General features: G+C 41.9%; 1 protein-coding gene across 1 annotated transcript in view; it reads left to right on the top strand.

The window, feature by feature from the left end:
* The window catches only part of DNM3 (dynamin 3), a 300,862-nt gene that overhangs the window by 97,556 nt on the left and 182,400 nt on the right, over nucleotides 1-20,906 (top strand). Inside the window, exons 13-14 of the mRNA XM_023753926.1 lie at nucleotides 256-307; nucleotides 1,147-1,176. Coding sequence (XP_023609694.1) covers nucleotides 256-307; nucleotides 1,147-1,176 — 82 coding nt within the window. The remainder of the gene's footprint in view (nucleotides 1-255; nucleotides 308-1,146; nucleotides 1,177-20,906) is intronic.

Here is a 20,906-nt window from a genome sequence, read left to right on the forward strand (position 1 = left end):
GTTATTGATGCAGCAGTGCAGCTATGCTTCCTGTGGTGTTACTATGTTTTTGGTTTGTGACTGTTAATTGGGACTAAGAGTTCCACTGAGTTGGTTTTGCTTCAGAATAGTGTCCTGAATTTTTGATATATTAGCTCTGCCTCAGTTGTTGATACATTTTTTAAAAGCCTGTATATATTTTAGTATCTGTTACTTGTTCAGAACAAAAAAAATCTTACACGTTTCTTCAGTGCTGCTCTCCTTTGCTTTTCTCAGTGCTCAGCAGAGGAGCAGTCAGGTTCACAAGAAAAACACAATTGGAAATCAGGTAGGAATTGCTTAAAAGAATTAGTGCATGCATACCCCAGTGAGTTTGAACTAAATTGCTTGATTGACTATTAAAAAAATGCAAATTAATCCTGCGCCAATTTTGTTGGAAATGCAGCTTTCAGTTTGGTTTTGTTTTGGCTTTTAAAGTTTTTAGAGCGAATTGTTTGTTTTTCCTTTCTTCTCATTATTTTGCTACACTATGCAGTTAACCCTATTGATTTATTTTAAATAACTTCTTTGCTATTTGCTCTGTTTTTCAAATTTGACTCCTTATATCCTACTTTGCTTGCTTACATTACCAGTAGGCTTGATTTAACATCAAATCTGTGAGTCAGCTTAAGGTTAAAATACGGTGAATAGTTGCATGAGCTTTCTGATGCTGCTGACTAGTTCACACGTTTGCACAGCTTGATAACAGTGAAGGGACAGCTCATAGAGAAGGCAGTTGTTGCATTTCACTGCTGCCACACCCAATTCCTGTTGGTTAATAAAGATGTTAATTCCTCAGAAGATCTGATCTTTTGAGTTTTGCGTTTTGGGCTGACCCGCTGTTTCTAATAGCGCTCTACAGAGATTGCATTAACTCCAATAGTTTGCTGCTGCTTTTATGTTTTATGTGATAATGAATATTTGCATTGTTATTTCTTTTCAAGTCAAAACAATGATGACTTTAAAGTGTTTGGTTTTTTTTTTTAATGCAGAGGTACAATTATTGAACAAATTGAAACCTCTGCTCTAGATTTTTTCCCATTGTTTTGAAAGGAGAAGAGGTAATAACAGACTTTATTTTAAAAACTTTTTTCCTGAACTAAAGCATATAATTCTTTGCTATTTCAGGGAACCAATCTTCCGCCTTCAAGGCAAATTGTACGAGCTAAGTTCTGTAAGCTTTACTGTTGCTTTTTCATTTAGCTTCCCATGGGCACAGTTTTGTCTTTAACTGATTAACTCAACTAGCGCTTGCTACTAATTTTTTTTTAAACTTAGGTTGTCTTGTCCATAACACCCTATCATTGAAATAAAAATCCTCTTAAGAGCGTTCATCCCTTCACTGCTAATAACTTGCTGTGATTGAAAGGTATGAACTAGTAAACTCTAAAATGCTGTAATAATAAACCCTTAACATTGTGGGTGCTTTGGTATTTCTCTAATTTTAATGGGCCTTAAAATAATTAAAATCATTAATGATCTCCATCTCTGTCCTTTTATGCTATGTTGTTATATGGTGTAAGCCTTTGTATAATACTATTTCCAATAAATGTCGATGACGCTCCTACAAGGTGGGTGAATATTGAACATCTGATTTGTTATATTCGCTGATAAACCTCCCCAAATTCCAATTATTTGTAGTTATTTTTTTAAAATAATAAAACAAAACCAAATTTACATTGATTGCAATTTTATATTGCTTTACAGTTGAATCTTTTAAAACTAGATACTCTATCTTCATTTTATGAAAGTGTAAAGATTCTGTCAAATTCTAACAATCATTTTTTGGGGAATGATTCTACTCTCATTTCTACCATGGATGAAGCAGCCCTAAAGTCTTCCTTCCTTCCATCTACGCACAGTGGAAGATGAGATAGGAGCATGGGCCAGTTATTTGCTCCATGTTGCTTTGGAAGAAACGGACTTTGGAGCTAGACATCCCTTGCTTCAAATTATGACCCGTCACTTAGTAGCTTGGACAAAGTGAGCCTGAGTTTGCTCAGTTACGTGATGGGAAGAATAGAAAAGATTTCTGCAGGGTGAACGGGAGGATCTGATGTAATATACACAATGAGGTTTGCAGCTGGGTCCTGGGTTTGTGACCTGTAAAGAGCAGATACCTTGCTCCCAGCAGGTAGGTGCTACTTCTTCAAACTTTTGGGAGAAAACATATAAAGTAAAAGAAAATAATAAAAGTTATAAGATGAGAACAATGAAACACTGGAAAATTAGAAGCCATGACACATTATTCCAAAGATTGCAATGTGCAGAAAAAGGATTTGCCTATAAAACTTTCCTCATGGAAGTACATACTTATTGGAAAAGCAATGATACAGTGGCATAAATGCATACTCTAAATCAGATCTGAAAGGAAACTCTGACCCAGTTACCAATTATATTACTTCCAAATGCTCAAATCATGCTAATGTGTTTTTATGACTTTACTTTTGCTGAGTATTTCCAAGCCCATACATTTTGAAAGTTTTATAAATCCAAAGATAATAGAATTGGGGGGACTGTTATCATAGGATACAGGTACTTTATCCCAACCTCTTGGGTCTAGTTGTGCCTTGAAAGTCAAAATTTTTAATTTTATGTTAGAAAAGCAATCCATATTTCTGTGGGGTCAGAGATAGCACCCTGTAATTAAACACATTATTTTTCTGTAGTGAGACAAATGAATAGTCACACCAGATAGATTAAATGAGACATAGAAATACTTTCATGTTATCTGGTTTTGCTGCTAAATTTGTTTAAAAAAACTTTTTTTTTGCATGTAATGGATTATGAACCTGAATGTCTTATTTTTCAGAGTAAAATCTAGTAATTAAAAGCAATACAATATAGTTTAGGAATCCTTTATTTTTTTGCTTCTTAGCAGAAATGAATCATAATGACTTGAAAACATTTTCCTTTTGAATCTGAATATCTGATGCTGATTTGGGTTTGTATTAATACAATTTATCAGTCAAAAGGCTCAAAGCCAGGGAGCCATGGAGCCCAGCCTGCTGACTGATGCCGACTTTTGTGGTTGGTGGGCTAAAAATTCTGCAGGATCCTAGCAAGTGGTTCATCCATTCCAATATGCATTTAAGGCTCTGGGTTGGAAGAATTTCTATGCAGGATCTATACTGAAATATGTTAGAGGGGTTTAAGGAAAGCAAAACTCCTCTTTAACGTCTACATTCCAATAGCTTTTCTCTACCTAGGAATTTGCTTAGAACTTTTATAAGTTGATTTCGGCAAATGTACAGAAATTTATGAGTACACAATTAGCTTCAGGTTGGACCGATCAAAAATGTAAATTTAAACTTAATTTCATTCATCCCTTCATTCATCAAACATGTATTCGAAACACTCTGAGTGATAAAAACTGTGGTAGGTGTTTAAGCCAGTGATGACTAAGTCACAGCCCTGTCCTCAGGGAGCTCACAGCCCAGTGAGGATGATGGTAAGTAAGAAAACTGAAGAGTGCTTCCTTCTTCAAGGCTAGTTCTTTCTGATCCTCCAGGTCTCACTGAAACATCATTTCTGCGAGAGGTTGGCCCTGACCATTGGATCTAAAATCACACACCCCTCCCCAGTGTCTTACTATCATCTTATGCACAAAATTTGTGCACTCAGGCGGGGAGGGTCCCTCAGCCTGGCCTGCGCCCTCTCACAGTTTGGGAACCATCAGTTGGACATCCTTAGTGCTACCTTGGAGGCGGGAGCAGCTCCTGCCATGGCCACTGCACTTGCCAGCCGTGAGCCCAGCTTCTGGCTAAGTGGTGCTCTTCCTGTGGGAGCATACTGACCACCAGGGGGCAGCTCCTGCATTGAGCATCTGCCCCCTGGTGTTCAGTGCACGTCATAGCGCCTGGTCGTTCCACTGTTTGGCCAAAATCAGTTCTCCGACATTCCCCAAGGGGTCCCAGGTTGCGAGAGGGCACAGCTAGGCCGAGGGACCCCACTGGTGCACGATTGGGGCTGGGGAGGGAGGTTGGCCAGCTGTGGAGGGACCATGGGAGGGCTCCAGGGTGTGTCTTGCCCGACTTGCTCAGTCCTGATCGGCTGGACCCCAGCAGCAAGCTAATCTACCGGTTGGAACATCTGCCTCCTGGTGGTCAGTGCATGTCATAGCGAGTGGTTGAGCGGCCTTAGCATATCATTAGCATATTATGCTTTGATTGGTTGAATGCATGACTGGACACTTAGCCTACTAGGCTTTTATTATATAGGATTTTTTATCTTTCTTCACTAGGACCGAAGCTCCATTAATATTTTTTTATGATGCTTAAAGCAGTGGAATATCATTGTAAGGTTTTAGGCATGATCATATTAACGTTTTAGAAAACTCCTGCTTATAGTGTGGAGAAAGTTCTGAAGGCAGAACAAGGTTAGAAAAAGAAGACTAGTCAGGAGGCTGTTGCTGACAAGAGATTATGGTGATCTGGGCCAGGCTATCTATACTGGATTCAAGGACAAGCTCATGAGTTTGGGAGAATTAAATAGGAAGAGTCCAAAGGAGGTGTGATGAGATGAGTGTTGGGGAGACATCTGGGGATCATTAGCAATGCTGTTCAGATATATGATTTAAGCACAGGTGAGATGGTGGTGCTCTTAATGGAGAAAGGAACATAGTGAAAAATCCAGTTTTGGAATCAGAAGGGTATTTGTTGAGTATGAATCACTGTGGGAGATTGGAATAAAAGTCCACTGGGAAGTTGTGTACAAATGTATAGAGTTTAGAAGACACAGAACCTATTCCAAAGGTAGTAGGAAGCCACTGAAGGATTTCCAATAAAGAAGGGTTACCATCTGATTTGTATGTTAGAAAGGTCTGTGTGTCAGCCATAAGGAATGGTTTGGAGAAATAAAACTAGAGAGATGGAAACTTTTGAAGAGGTTTTTGAGGTAATTTCGTTAAGAAAATACAAATGTTAATAGTGGGAGGTATGTAGGAGAAGGAACATTTAGGAACGGTTAGCAGGTAGAAAGAGTTAGAAATCATTTTGGGGATATTAAATCATCCTCCCAAGCTATGGCTAAGGGATCCACTGTTGGGAGTGCAGAAGTAGGAGGAGCAGAGTTCAGGGGCAAAGGGAGAAGAAGGTGGTGATTGCAGTCTGGGATATATTTTTTGTGCCTGTTAGTGACATCAGTAGAGTTTGAGGTTCAAGACTTGTCTACACTTGTCTACACTATAGAAGTTTTACAGTTTTCAATATATACTTGGTAGCTGAAGCCATGAAATTACCTACAGAGGATGAGCAAATAGAAGGAATGATGTAGAAAGAAGAGTCCAGAAGAATGAGGAACTTAAAATTAGTCTAGGAACTGATGAGATAAGTAGGAAAACTTGGGGAGTAGTAGAATGAAAGCCAAGGGAAGAGAACATTTCAAGGTCTTGAAGGTTATTTCAAGGGAAAGGTACAATAGTATTAAATGTTTCCAAAGAGTCCAGAAACTTTGGGGAAGTTGTTTAATAGTTGGGCTGGTAGAAGGTTCTGTGCAGTATTGGGGACTAAAGTAGTATCAGTCCTCTTGGTCTTGTGAATTGCTCTTCTACTCTACAGCTAGAAGGTAGCAAGAAGCAGAGAAAGCAGACCAAGAAATTGATGTCCTGAGCTGGGGTCTTTTTAAGGAGGCAGCATGTACGGTCAGGAGAGCAGATGAGTTAAAGTTTTAAAGAGATAGGTTGAAATAAAAGATTATGTCATCTAATATGAATGGTTTTGATTGATGTATTTGTCAGGACAGGCCAAGCAAGTAACAAACAACCCAAGAATTTCAGTAGCTTACTATAACATCAGTTTAATTCAACCTGCAGTAACAATCCCATGAAGGTCATTGAAATGGGAACAGCCCTGCTTCACACGGTCAGTCATACATGGTCTTTGGAATTCTCTTCATTTTTCTAGCAGATAAGAAAGAGAAAGAAGCATGAGTGAGGGAGATTTTCAAGAACAAGCCTAGCAATGACATTTTCATTTCCATTCCATTGATCTTCACTTAGTCATTTGGCCCCACCTAACTGAAGGGAAACAGGAATATAATCTGAGCTTGTGCCCAGGAACAAGGAAATACAAAAGATAATGTTGACTGAAAATGGGAAGGAAGTGGGAAAGTCAGGGTGCTGGGAGTTTTACTGAAATTAGAGAAATATGTACCAGGATTAAGGCAAAGAGGTGGTAGGGTTGGAGGTTGAAGTCAGTGAATGAGATGTTGAATCCCAAGGTTTAAGAGGCCAGGGGATGACACCCAAGCATCAGAGATGTTATTGGAACAAGCAGAAACAGATGCTGGAGGAGGGCAAACAAGTGAGAGCTATAGACTTTTGTGGAACATTGTTAGTCTTTAGAAGGTGTGGGTAGCTAAAGATAAGTGGGGATAAAATTTCCTTGATGTGAATATGTTTAGGGCCAGGATATATTGACTGATAATTTACTTCCTTAGCTATAAGAATCAAGAGAGAGAGGCACAGATGACTTATTCCTTGGCCCAGCCTTATTGTCTGTTTTGTTTCCCAACAATGTGTCTTCTATTGCGTTTACTGTAGATTGGAGTGTGAGATTTCCAAAACCTATAATCTCCAGACAGCCTTCTTGAATTATAGTCTGCAAGCAGAAAAGATCTTTATTTTAAAAAAAATTCAAAACAGGGTTTCTTTCCTCCCTACTTTCTGTAAACTCGTGTTAATAGTCGCTAGTCCCTTTTTCTTAGAACTACCTACAAGTTTCAGAAATCATCAACACACCACAACATCCTAAAATTTTCCTACCATATTCGACTCACCTCTATAGGTGTAACTGCTGTTATCATTTCAGAATATGTATACATGCACACCCAAACATAGGTACACATATGCACACACAGACAGACACATGGTTTGAGATTTTTAAAAATATAAGTGGTCATATATTGTACACATTTTACACAATAGTTATAAGCTCTACAAAGGCAAAGAATTTTGTCTCTCTTATTCACTGATGTATCTGTAACATCTAGAACCTGGTGAATAGTAGATGCTCAGTAAATATATTGAAAGTTGAACTTATTTAATCCATTTAATGATGTGTCTTGGAGATCGTTCCATGTAAGTACACAGACCAAAGATGACAAAACTTCTTTTACTGGTGCATGGTATTGTACATTCCATAGTTATTTAATGATCTCCCTAAGGAATTTGTGCTCTAGTTTTTCCAAAACAGCTGAACCAGTTATAGACCCAATGATATATGCAAGTATATGAATCCACAGTAGTGAATTTTATTGAGATGGTCATTCTTACATTATGAACAAATTATGTAATATATTATATATATATTGACAGATGTACTAACCATCCTTGGTTCTCTAGTATAAGCCATATTTGGCCATTAGGGGGTTGATTCTTTTGCCATTGAATAAGTTTTCCTCTTATTAGTATATTAATTAGTATATTTTGCTTATGAAGTAAAGTCATTCTTCATAAAAATACATAAATATATTTATAAATGAATAAATGAAAAAGAAAATGACTGACTATGCAATACTATTAAAATTTCCACTGACAGAGAAATGTCACAGACAGCGAGGAAAAAAGACTATTGTATGCCTCATTCCTGATGATCTCAATTTGCTTGAGAAAGCAGGAGGCTGGGCTGTTTGTTGAGAGCCAGGGGAGTGAGAGTTACAGGGAAACCTTAAGAAGATGGTGGAACTCAGTGTAGTTACCATGTGGAATGTAAAGACGAGCCAAATGGCTTTCGGCTATTGGCCTAGGTCTCCTTACCAGTTCATATGCTGAGACTCCAGTGTAGAGAAGCTAATTTATTTGTTAATACTGAGAGACCCCAGTCCTTTCAATTCATCAAATTAAGGGTTTAGCAAAGGACAAATAGTAAAACCTCATTGCCTACAACGGTGCCCTAGAATCTCTTGTTAGTGATGCTGTCCCTGTCCTATACCAGAAGGTCCTTTTGAAAGGATGTCCCTGGTTCACTATCACAGTGAAAACAAAAGTAAACAGGAGCCAATAAATTCTTGTAGGTATTTCCAATAGAGCTCTTTTGTTGTTTTTGCCCATTGCTTTCCATATTGAAACCAAATCCACCCAACACATAAGTATGTCCCCAATTCACCGTGACCAAGGCAAATTATAGTTTCTGTCCCTAAAGCATGAATCTCTTCACATTCAGTGCAGTAACATTAAAGAACTTTTCCTGAGTGAGTCAGAGTGGTTAGCCCACGATCCTCAAAATATGGAGACATCTTGACATTTTTAAGTTATTTCATCGAAAGTGTTCTGAGATATCCTATCTAATAATAGACAAACATGGTAATTAACCGTACCTCCGACATGCTTCCCTTTGGCTGATCAGGGCGATATGCAAATTAACTGCCAACCAAGATGGCGGCCGACAGCCAGGCAGCTGAAGCAAACAGGAGGCTTGCTTGCTCCAGTGATGCAGGAAGCCAAAGTTCCCCGCCTGCCGCTGCTGGCCTCTGAGCTGCACTCTAAGAAACAATGTTGCAATTATAGAAGCTAAACAAACCCCAGAAACCTGCTTTCAGCCAGCCGGGCCTCAGAGCTGGAGTTGCAACAGTGTTTCAATTATAGAAGCCAAACAAACCCAGATACCTGCTTTCAGCAGCCGAGGTCTCAGAGCTGGAGCCGAGCCTCAGAGCTAAAGCCGGCTCTCAGTTCCAGTGACAGCCATAGAAGGTAAATAAATCCCAGAATAAAAAGAAAAAAAGGAGAGGTTGGGAGCTTCAGTCGCCCGCCAGCCTGAAAACGGCCCTCAGCCCCTCACCCAGACTGGCCAGGCACCCCAGTGGGGACCCCCACCCTGAAGGGGGTGTGACCAGCTGCAAACAGCCATCATCCCCTCATCCAGGCTGGCCGGGCACCCAAGAGGGACCCCCACCCTGATCCGGGACACCCTTCAGGGCAAACCAGCTGGCCCCCACCCGTGCACCAGGCCTCTATCCTATATAGTAAAAGGGTAATGTGCAAACTGACCCTAACAGCAGAAGGACTGGGAATGACTGGTCACTATGACACACACTGATCACCAGGAGGCAGATGCTCAATGCAGGAGCTGCCCTCTGGTGGTCAGGGTGCTCTCACAGCAAGGAGCTCTGCTCAGCCACAAGCCAGGCTGATGGCTGCCAGTACAGCGGTGGTGATGGGAGCCTCTCCCGCCTCCTCAGCAGCACTAAGGATGTCCGCCTGCAGTTTAGGCCTGCTCCCCGCTGGCAAGTTGACATCCCCCGAGGTCTGCCGGGCTGCCAGAGGGATGTCTGATTGCCATCTTAGGCCCAATCCCCCGGGGAGCGGGCCTAAGCCAGCAGGTGGTCATCCCCTGAGGGGTCCCAGACTGCGAGAGGGCACAGGCTGGGCTGAGGGACCCCCCTCTCCCCCCGAGTGCACAAATTTTTGTGCACCGGGCCTCTAGTATATTTATAGACAAGAGAGCTCATGTTGATCGTGTCAGTTAGGGGAGAAACCAGGGGTGGGGTGGGGGGCAGGAATCTGGTGATCAGCCTTGTGTGCTCCATTCTCGATATTACACCAGACTCTTTGGTTTATCTTGAGTCTCATTGTCAGGGGACCTAAATGTCAGAACATTAATCCTGGCATTAGTGTAAATTGCTGGGCCATTTTATTATAATTTTTAAAAATGATGTTTTGTAATAAGATACTCCCATTTGAGAACAATCTTTTCCCCCCCTGAAAAATGTATTTATCTTCTAATCGTAGGTCACAGATTTTCCAGATAGGAGCCTTACATGTCCATGCAAAATTCTATTTTTCATAAGTCTGTCACCATTTCATGTAGCCACCCCTTTTCTTCTCGTTCCAGACACTTCAATATGAGCAGGTCACTCATAGCTTCTGTGGTTTGTGTGGCACAAGAAGATTGTAATTTTTTAAATATTGAAATTTCATCTTTACATGAAGTAAGCGAATGTAGGCTTAATAGCACATGTTGGTTTCTCATCTGTAGCTTGTATTATTCAAAGGCCAGACCAATTTTGAGCACCAACATGGCATACGTCTTTTTTTCTCTTTATTTTTTAGAGTAAGGGGTATTCCAGTTTCCTGTTTTCTAACGATATTAATAGTTAGCATTTATTAAGTGCTCTGTGTGTGTGTGTGGGGGGGGCTCATATTAAAACCGAGATTTGTACGTGGATTGTCTCATTGAATATTTCCAAGAGCTTTATGAAGTTATCCCCAATTTGATGGATGAGGAATGGAGAGTCAAAGTCTTAACGTGACTTTCTCAAAGTTGTTCCATAGTAAGTGATGGGGTTGGGGTTTTACTTCAACTTTTTATTATAAAAACTAGAAGCCCAGTGAAATTCATGCATGGGTAGGATCCCTAGCAGCTGCTGGCTGCCTACCAGGGCCTCCCTTCCCCCAGCTGCCTACTGCAGCTATGTGCCGTGCTGCCCTCTGGTGGTCAGCACACGTCTAACTCCTGGTCGGTCGAGCTCCCGCCTGTGGGGACAATTTACATATTAGCCTTTTATTATATAGGATTGTCAAATATAGCAAAGAGCTGGAAGCCTAGTTCTGTGAAAGGCCATGTATGCACCCCCTAGTTTGTTTGTGTGTACATATACTATTTGAAAGTAAGTTGCAGGCATCATGACCGCTCATCTCTAAATACTTCAGTTTCATTTCCTAAGCAAAAGGTCATTTTGCTTTTATGTCCACACCAACATTTTCTCACCCACGAAGATTAACAATGATTTTTAATACTATCTATTGTTCTTGTGATTCAATTGCAGCAATTCTAGTAGCTTGAAAGAGTTAATGCTAGTTTCAGATTTATATGAAAAGACCAATGTGGTTTATTTAGAAAGATCAATGTGGAAAGACCAGTGTGGTTTATGGTTTATTTGCCTAGAAGTATATATTTGCTAATTATCTTGGTGCAGAAAATAAGTAAAACTTATCAGAGGTGATCTCTTGAACAAAGTGTAAACATGTAGAGCTTTAGGTAAAGGAAGGACTAAAATGTCTTACCCCCAAAGTGACTATGAAATCTCTTTGACTCAGCAACTAATCCATTCCCCACCTCAGGGAATTCTCTTGGGCTGAATTCACCGGGATGAATGTTCCCTCTCCAGGAAATGAGTGTCCTGGTTTCCTAATTGAGCCTGCATTCCTTGAAGCTTTGCACTGTGCTCTTGCCTCACCAAACAGTTGGCTGGAGTGTTCGTCCTGACTCCTGGTGAGGTTATTTACACTCTGAGCCTGTGACAGATGGCCCCCTTGGGTGGATTATTCTATGTGCTGCCATTTATATTGTCTGGATGGAGCATTACTTGGAAACGGTGCACATAAATACAAATGAGCCTGACAAATATGCGCATGAAACTCAGTCATCATCATCATTTCATTTCCAGTGCCTTTGATTTATTCTTTGTTTGCAGTATCCTATGAATTCTTTATCTATGGGGTCCTATGACCTCTGCCCCTTTTCTAAGTTTCAAGTTGAGTTTCTATTGACTGTTTATAAGCGTTTTTTATGAGAAAGCACTATCATAACTAAAACATTAGTTGAAATGCAAGTCATTTTATTGTTTCCTGCCCCAGTCTACTAAACATGATCTTCTTAATTAAGGTAAGACATTTTTAGCGTCGGTTTGTGTTTTCAGTGTTTTTTTGTCTCTTCAAAAGTCTTTTCCTTCCCCAGCAACTCTGGTCTTCCTGTTGACCTGCTGCGAAGTGGAGGAGGGGGAAAGGACAAGGGGGACTTGTTTTTGAGAACTCAACTATCTATAAATGATTTCCTCTCGTCTGGTACATTCTGATGCCTGGTGGCAGGACCCATGTCCTGAAGGAAGGAACCATGTCATCCTTCACTCATCCTGTGCTCAGAGCTTGACCACGGCTGTGAATATTATCTCCTATCACTCCTGACATTTCTCGTGCTTCTCTTCCCGAGCTACATAATTCATGTCACCGTTTTCCGGTGCATACGGAGTCAGGTTTTAGAAATATGAGACAATTTTAAAATTACAGATGCAAGGCCTCGCTGCGTGAGCCAACATCTGCAGCTAGTTTACGAGGTTAAGCAAAATAGCTGCTCTGGATGACTGATATTTACCAGGGCCTCTCCGTTTCCCATCAGAAATAGGAATGCCTGTGACTTCTACATTCTTCAGTTTTCAATGGGAATCGGGGTTTCATCCATTACATACCTCACTTCATTAAGTTACCTCACAGAGCATCCTGAGTTACAATTAGCCATGATTAAGGAGGCCGGTGAGAACATGGGTAATTAATGTCCACCAGTAATTAAAATACTTACCTTAACCAGAGCCCAACACTCTCTCCTAAAACCTTATACTGAAATTCCAAACCAGTAAAATCTCATAGGATTTCCTTTTGTTTTGTTTTGGTGCAGACAAAATAAAAATCTGGACACATCACTCCCTTGCTTACTGACAACCCTCAAAAGTACTTCTTTCCCTTTAGGACAGTGGTCGGCAAACTGCGGCTCGGCAAACCACGGCTCGCTAGCCACATGCGGCTCTTTGGCCCCTTGAGTGTGTCTCTTCCACAAAATACCGGCTCTTCCACAAAATACTGACTTCTGCGCATGGGCCACGAAGTTTCAATTGCACTGTACGTGTGTGCCCGCACGTGCTATTTTGTGGAAGAGCCACACTCAAGGGGCCAAAGAGCCGCATGTGGCTCGTGAGCCGCGGTTTGCCAACCACGGCTTTAGGTCAAAATCCAAATGTCGCCACCTTTTATCCATTCCCTGCCTGTCTCCTGCTCCTTGGCGCTTACACTCCTGAATTCTGTGGGCTAGCCATGGTGACCTTCAGGCAGTGCCTCCATGGTCTCTCCCTGTTGGGACTTTTAATGTGCTTCTTCCCGTGCCTGAAACATCTTTAAAAAAATTAAATTAAATATATATGTATTGATTTCAGAGAGGAAGGAAGAGGGAGAGAGAGAAACATCAATAATAAGAGAGAATCATTAATCGGCTGCCTCCTGCACACCCCACACCAGGGATCGAGCCCACAACCGGGGCATGTGCCCCAACCAGGAATCAAACTGTGACCTCCTGGTTCATAGGTTGACACTCAACCACTGAGCAACACTGGCTGGGCTCTAGGAACTTCTTTAAAATGGGTTCTGTTTGAGATATGCTTTCTTCATTGGCCAAGTCTTAGTTTTGTTTTGTATTTGCATCAAGATGATGCTGTGAAGGTACTGAGTCATCATCTGAAATCAGAATTGCATGGGAGACCTTCAAGTCTGTCACCCACCCATTCCAATCTGGCTGCTTCCCCTCTCCATTGAGCCACAGAAACGATGCCTGGCAAGGTTGTGCAGCCAGCACATATTAGCAGAGCCACAGTGGTCATTTAGACATTGAATGTTCTCATGCCAGTTACAACTGGCTGCTCCCCCAGTTGCTGGAGCTTCTCTCTCAGAACTCTCTCCCCCACAAAAACCTCCCCTTTATCCAGAAGTTAAAGGCAAGGTTTGGTCCAGAAGGGGGCCTCCTTTCCCTGCTCAAGCACTGAGTCCCACACCCCTTCCAACTGGTCAGGCTGCTGCCATACTAGTTGTTAAATGTTTTGAATATTATTTCTTCAACAACCTCCATGTTACCCAAACCAGGGAATAATTTTGACTTGGAGTCCTCCTTTCCCTCACAGTGGCATTAGACATTTTCAGCTCTCCCATGAAAAGTCTCTTCTGTTGACTTCTGTGGATGCTGTATTCTGTTTTTGTCCCACTCTTCTAGCTACTCCTCTCTCTCCTTTGCAGGTTCACCCTCTCCACCCAGCCATTACCTGCTGGTTTCCCTTAAGATGCAGTCCTAGGTCCTCCTCTCTTCCCACTCAAACTCTCACTTTGTTATTTTTTCATACCTAGGGCTTCAGTTACTCCTGTAGTCAGCAATTCAAAAATCTGTGTATCTGATTGAGACTTCTCTGTAGACGGTGGTTTATTTTACATGTTCACCTCTTTTCACGTCCTGACAGAACTCATTACTTATCCCCTCCCTCACCTTCGTCCTCCTACTCTCTCTCAGAAAATTTGCCTCCACAGCCTGTCCAGCTTCAGAAATTAATCCTTGGGCGTCATCCTGGACACCTCATTCCCCTTCATCTTCCATCTTCCAATTTATCATTGTCATAATAGTTTCCTTCCTAAATATTCCTCAAATATGTCCACTCCTCCATACGTCCATTTCCACCACTCCTGTCAAAGTTACCGTTGTCTGTGACTTAGGATTCTGTCTATTCTCCTGCCTCCTTTCCCTTCTCTGTAATCTCTTCACCAGACCAGAGCAAGAAGGAACTTGTCCTGATGCCAATCTTAGGTCACTGCCCTACTTTAAGCACTTCAAAGGCTTTCCATCCTCTCAGGATAAAGACCCAATTTCTCCACATAAATTACACGGCCGAGCATGGTTGTCCTCCCCTCCCAGGTTGTCTTGCATGAGGCTCACTCTTGCCTTCTGTGCTGTGCATTCCATCTCCCATTGCACACCCTTCCGATTTCAGTGCAGTGTTAGCGTCTGCCGGCACCTCTTCTTCCACCCGGGCAGGTCTCAATGTACTGAACTGCTCCTGGGTGGCAGCAATCCAGCTGTCACTTTACATTGGTCTGTGTGAGTCTTTGTTTAGTGTCTCGTCCCCATTTGTCTATAAGCTCCATGAAGTTCAGGAACTGTGCCTTTTTTTTTAATATTTTTATTTTTGACTGATCCTTGTAGTTTCAATGTGCTGCCTGACCCCAATAAATGATGCACCCATCCTATATAATAAAAGGCTAATATGAAAATTGACCGAACGGAGGAATGACCGGTCGCTATGATGCGCACTGACCACCAGCGGGCAGACGCTCAATGCGGGAGCTGCCCCCTGGTGGTCAGTGTGCTTCCACAGGGGGAGTGCTGCTCAGCCAGAAGCTGGGCTCATGGCTGGCAAGTGCAGTGGACATCCCCCAAGGGCTCCCCGGACTGTGAGAGGGTGCAGGCCGGGCTGAGGGGAGCCGCCCCCCCGCCCCCCCACACACACAAGTGAACATATGTCGTGCACCAGGCCTCTAGTCTTCTATTAAATGAACTCAGAAATATTTACGAAGGTGCTTGTTTTCTCTCTCAAAGAAAGCCCTCTGAATTATTTTTAGAACAATAGACAAATTCTACTCAGGCCTTGATCATTATGTGGTATCTCTTCCCTTGTGTGTGTGTATTTTTGCCCTTGGACGTGAGAAATGGATGATGGGCTTAGCTCTCACTCTGTTTTGTATCATTGGGAATCTCTTCCACATGGAGGGCTCCCATGAACTTCAAAGGGAGCTCTGCACATGGAAAAGATACACAGGAAAAAAGTGGAAAAAGTAGAGTCCTGATTTTCATCATGGTTAATGGCCTGGACCCTGGAGAGGGTTAGGTGAGTAAACGCTGAGAATAAACAGCCCACTCTTAGTGAGCTCTTCAGAAATAGCTGAGCATGTGGAAGAAGGAATGTGTAAACAGGCGGTCAGGAAAATCCTGGGGAACAATGAAAAGGGAAGGAATTCCTTAAGAGTCGTTTTGAGAATCAAGATAATATAATAGCCTAGTGCACCACAGAGGCCAGGCAAACGCACTCATTGTGTGAGCACAGGCTGATGTTTTGGGAAGCCGCTTTGATAGGGCAGAATGAATGGAAGACGGTGGAGACACCATACGTGTAGTTTTTGCAGATTGGAGCAGTCCCCAGAAAAGTGAGTGGGGGGGCCATCCCTAAGTGAGGTTTTCTTGTGAAACAGTAACTTGGAGTTCTGCTTAACTTACATTTTATTCACGTGGTTAGGATTTAAACTTATGCTGGTGTTTTAAGGTAAAGGCTGGGTTTTACAGAGAAAACAGGAAGTTATCTTTTTGGCAGCCATATCTTCAAATAAAAAGGGGATTTGATATGAATACTAAATGTAGGTTCCTTATTTTCAATCCACTTTTCTTGCACACTGTGAATATGTTTTCAGTCAATCAGAGCAGTTCCTTATTTAAAGTAGTCCTCTTTCATCATGGCGATTTCTTAAGTAATAATCCAGAATTATTTCTCTTTATGTTGCGCTATAGATTTATTTCACTACTGGGTTATTTGTAATCTTCCTCAGTCTTCTGACATGCTGTGTTCATTACACAGTAAAGAGAATCTCAAGAAATTGCCAAGGAAGGGAGGGAGGGAGGAAAAAAGAAAGAAATTGCTGTTTTAAGCAGCCAATAATGTGATGGCAACCTATAATTTTAATAGCATGAATACTATGGGGAAATAAGAGAAATACAGGAAAATTGAAGGAGGAAATAAATATAACTCCATATCTTATCACTAATTTTTAATCATAGTTAACATTTTGGTGTATATGACAGTCTTTTTCTATCCTTACATTAACAAATATAACTGAAATAATACCCTATGCACTAATGGGTACTGATCTAAGTCCACTCACGATCCATACAGTAGTTCTATGTTATTATTCCATGTGACATATGAGGAAATTGAGGCCAAGAGACTTACCCAGTGTCACCCAGCTAGCAACCCAACTAGGAGGCAGTCAGCTCCTACCCAGTGTTAGCGCTCCCATGTCATGGGTTAGGTGCTTTTGCTCAGCTTAATTGAACAGATGAGAGGATTCTATCATAACATGTTAACCATTTTTCAGTTAGGCAACTAGGTTGTTTCCTGTAGCTACTAGAAACAGTACTGTCGCCAGCATCCTTGTGTGCATTGTGGATTGAGGAGGTCAGACCATCAGAGAGATTTTATTTCATTCAGGTGCTGAGAGGCTGAATCCTCTGCAAAGTGGAGCAAAATGGTCGACGTGCGTCAGCTCCTATGAGGGAGGCCTGTGGGTTACACGGGTGGACTTGGCCGTGAAACAGGAGCCCGATGGCAGTTTCCTCATCTGTCACATAAGGAAAATGCTGTCTTTCTCAAAGGATTATTTTGTGGATTAAAATAAATAACACACGCCGAGATCTTAGCACAATGCCTGGCTCAGAGTAGTGTTGAGTAAATATGAGCTATTGTTTTCATCCTTGAATTCCTAGAAATGGAGTCAAATTGTGTCGTTAACTTTGCCTATTTTACTTACGAAACTGCTCTGACTTCCTAGAAAGTTAAAACCATGAAAAGAACATCCAGACGTACAAATGTCACGTAGCCAACTCACTCACAGTAGTATTTTGAAGAGTCTTAAAAACGAAAGACTATTTCATCAAATATTTGATTATTTTGTGTCTTAATTTGATTATCATTTAAATCCCGTTAGCTCTTACTTGCTTGTTTTCACAGCTTCTTTACCCCAGTCAGAAAGTCAGTTCATCAGATCGAGTATCCGGTTTTTATGCATGTCAGCCCACTGATGAGACACGCCAGGGCATACTTACGGTGGCCCTCACTGTTATCATGGGGATAGGGTACCTGGCACGTTTCCTGGTCCCCCACAGACATTGGTAGATACTGGTTGACGGCTTATCAAGTGTTTTAGGTGATAAACACCTTTGAACACTTTCCTGAATTAAATGTATCCCTCAAAACTGTAGGTATGAAGCCCTTCCTTCCTGTGTTAAGCACGTGCTCATAGGCAGGCTGGCTCCCAAGATGAAGAGGGGAGAGAATCAGGGAGAGAAAGGACCTGGACTACACTTCCTTAACCTCTGAGATTTACCAATCTGAGAAGTTACTTTACTCCTCCCGGGGGGGGGGGGGGGAATGAATGAGGAAACAATAGGAGTGCCCCTCTGTCCCCACCCCTTGGCAATATTCCGTACTTTCCTCCATCTTTTATTCCATTGGGTTTAATGGTTAAGCCAGTGGTTCACCAGGGGTGTGGCCAGCCCCTTGTGGAGGAAGAGATCAATAGTCTCTGGGTCCTGGTACTTCCTTCTTGAAGCCGCTCCTCCAAAGCTAGTCGTGGCTCCTTTGAGCATCTTCCTAGAACCACCAGTGGAGAGAAGACTCTGAAATGGGTCAAAACAGCACACCAGTAAAATTCACTGTACCAGTAAGGCCAGTCTATACCCAAGGTTAATTGTTGGCTTCTTATTTTACTTCTTGTTTCAAATAATGTCCAGTCATATTGTTCCCGTAGCCTATCAAAGATTCTGCAGCTATCAGAGCATATCATTAATCCATTCTAATTTGCATTCAGTAATAAAATGTCAATGAAATAGACATGTCCTCAATGTCTATGAAGTTCTCAGAAGTTAAAGTCCAAAGATGACATTCCCAAAGGAGTTGGCAAAGTCTAAGATACTTCTGGAACATCAAAGAGGGTCTGTGGCCCAGGTGGACTTGGGGTTCCTTCAGCAGCCGTACCCTCATAGAATGGGTTGTTTCTTCTGGGTTTCTGGAGTCGAATACTCTCTTGTTTTCCTTCCTTTAATTTATAAATAAAGCAAAGAGGGGGCCACAAAAAGATAATCCCAGAACCAGCTCCATACCAACGAATTTAATAAGACAAATGGACATTCTAGTCTTTACAGCAATTATCCCAGGCAACATTTATGTTCCTGGACCTCTTTCCCTGCTGCCATCACTGATTGTTGCCAACACTCAGGGGATCTGAAGGAGAGGGTGTAGACAGAGAAAACCATCCTGGGTTTAGCCCTCCCAGGCTGTCATTTTTTTTAGTTGTTCTGTGAACGTCTACATTTTTGGGGGAAAATATTTTCTTAGGAGAATTTTGCCACTGACCATTAAGGGGGAATTCATCTAGATAATCTTAGAGAATGCTTGAAACACCACTGTCTGTTTCCAAGTTCAGGACGTTGCACTGGGCAGCCCCGGTCAATAGGTCTTATTTATGTTACCTTTCTCTCCTATGTAGCATATTCAAACCCTCATTATTTTATTTTCCTTTGCCTCTGTGTGTTCCCTTCCTGCCCCTTGTTATATAACTTCTTGATCTTAGAAGCCTAGGCCTCCTAAGGAAGTTTTCTCCCTCCTATATAAGCCAGAGCCAGTTTGAAAACATGAGCCAGAGAGGATGGTGACCCTTGAGTTGTAAGTAAGTCACATGCATTAAGGTTAGGTCTCCGGAGTTCCCTTCTTGCCCTAGGCCCGGGTGCAGAATGGCGCTGAGTGCCCCTAATCCCACCCTTGCTATCCCCTACCTGGGCCTGGGTCCTGGCCTGGACCTAATAAATTACAGCTGGACCCTCAAGAGTGCTCTGTGATACAGACCTTCGCTGCCTTACTTTGACTTCTGTAAAGTTCCTGGCACAGAGTATGCAATAAATTGAAACTATTTTTTTTTTAAAAGTAGTACATTTAGTTCCCCCTCCTGAGGTCTCCCCTACAGTTGAACTCTTGCTTAGAAAGATCTCTGCCAGCCAGTTCAAGGACAAGCCTCTATCCTGAGTGCTTGTGCTCACCAAGGTGATGACCAGCTGGGCCCATGCAGCTCTGAGCATTTTCCCACGTAGCCCTGTGTCATGTGAACTACCTTCAGAGAAGCAGCTACTCATTCATGGACACAGCCTTTCTATAAGCGTTTGTCATCTACCAAGATAAAAATATCACATGGTCTGTGGTTTACAAACTCCCCCCAGGCGGCAACAGTTAAAATTTGGCTCAGAACTGAGAAAAACTTGCCTGGTCTCCCATAAGCAAGGCCAAGGTCAAAACGCCCTGCTCACAGATCAAGTTCAAGACCCAAAGCCTTGGCTGGACTAGAACTTTTCCACATGCCCTTTTTTCCCCTCCTCGTAATGTCATTTCTTGTCTGTGTATTAATTTTATGACCCAGTGTGCTGGCCAGATGTTGAGGTCCAAACTTACCCCAACATACAGATTTCGCCAACCCCGAAAGGCCTGGCCTCTTACGGAACTACCAAGGACACGCTCTCTAGGGTAGGCTCGTCACTAAAGGAAGGGGCTGGGCTATTCCACTTGCTGGTCTCACTTTCGACATTTCTGTATTTGGCATAAGAAGCTTGGACGTTATTCATGGTAGTAAATTTTAAAAATTGGTTTGTTTCAAGGCTTACAAAAGAACATGCCCCTTCAGCTCTCCAGGTCCCCTCTAGTCATGTAATTATGGGACTGCTTGCTCTTGTTTACTTGGGCATTCAAAACAGAATTTGATATTCAAATACTAAGAGGTTGTAAGTGGTTATTGTACTGAATGGTGATGGATTTATTGTGGTGATTTTACATTTGAAGGTGAAATCGGCATGGCATTTCCCGTCTTTCTCTGTGAAGAGATTCTACAATCCATCCCATTTGTCTTTGACATTCTTTGGAAATTTTATTCATCTTTGTCTTCTTTTCTCACTTAACTTTTCCTTTGTTTTATTCTATTAATTTCCCCTTCACATTCTTACCTCTTGTGTCCTGACCATTTTTTTCCCGAATGCTTGCCTTCTCCTGGCTCATCCCACTGTTTAACTTGATTTCTCTCTCCTTCAATTTTTATCTGACAAGGTACATTAGGAATTGTTTTTTCTTAATTCTTATGTTGAGGCGATCGTCATCAGAGAAAAAGCAAGTTCATTTGTGGCAAATATGCTTCTCTGTTGGAAAACAAAGGGCTGGGATTGGACCAGAGCATCTTAAACTTTCTATGACAGCAGCTTACTTGCTGACAGTGTTCAATACTGAACACTCTTCCATGGGTGTCGCTGAAGGATGCTGGCCACATGCACTCACAATGTGCATAGCTGTAATCCTCTTTTATTTATTTTCTCTCCATGTGAGAAAGCCTGTTGCAATGCAAATGACGGTAACGTCATAGAATGTACTAATCAGAATATTCTCATTAATTTTAATGTCGATTCTTTACAAATTTTATTTTAACTGTTATTTGTAACTCATAATTTCCATATAGCTCAACTGAATATATCCACTGGGCGAAATGATATTGAATAAATATCATGTTT

This window comes from Myotis lucifugus, unplaced genomic scaffold (assembly GCF_000147115.1).
Source record: "Myotis lucifugus unplaced genomic scaffold, Myoluc2.0 scaffold_54, whole genome shotgun sequence".
NCBI classification, from domain to species: domain Eukaryota; kingdom Metazoa; phylum Chordata; class Mammalia; order Chiroptera; family Vespertilionidae; genus Myotis; species Myotis lucifugus.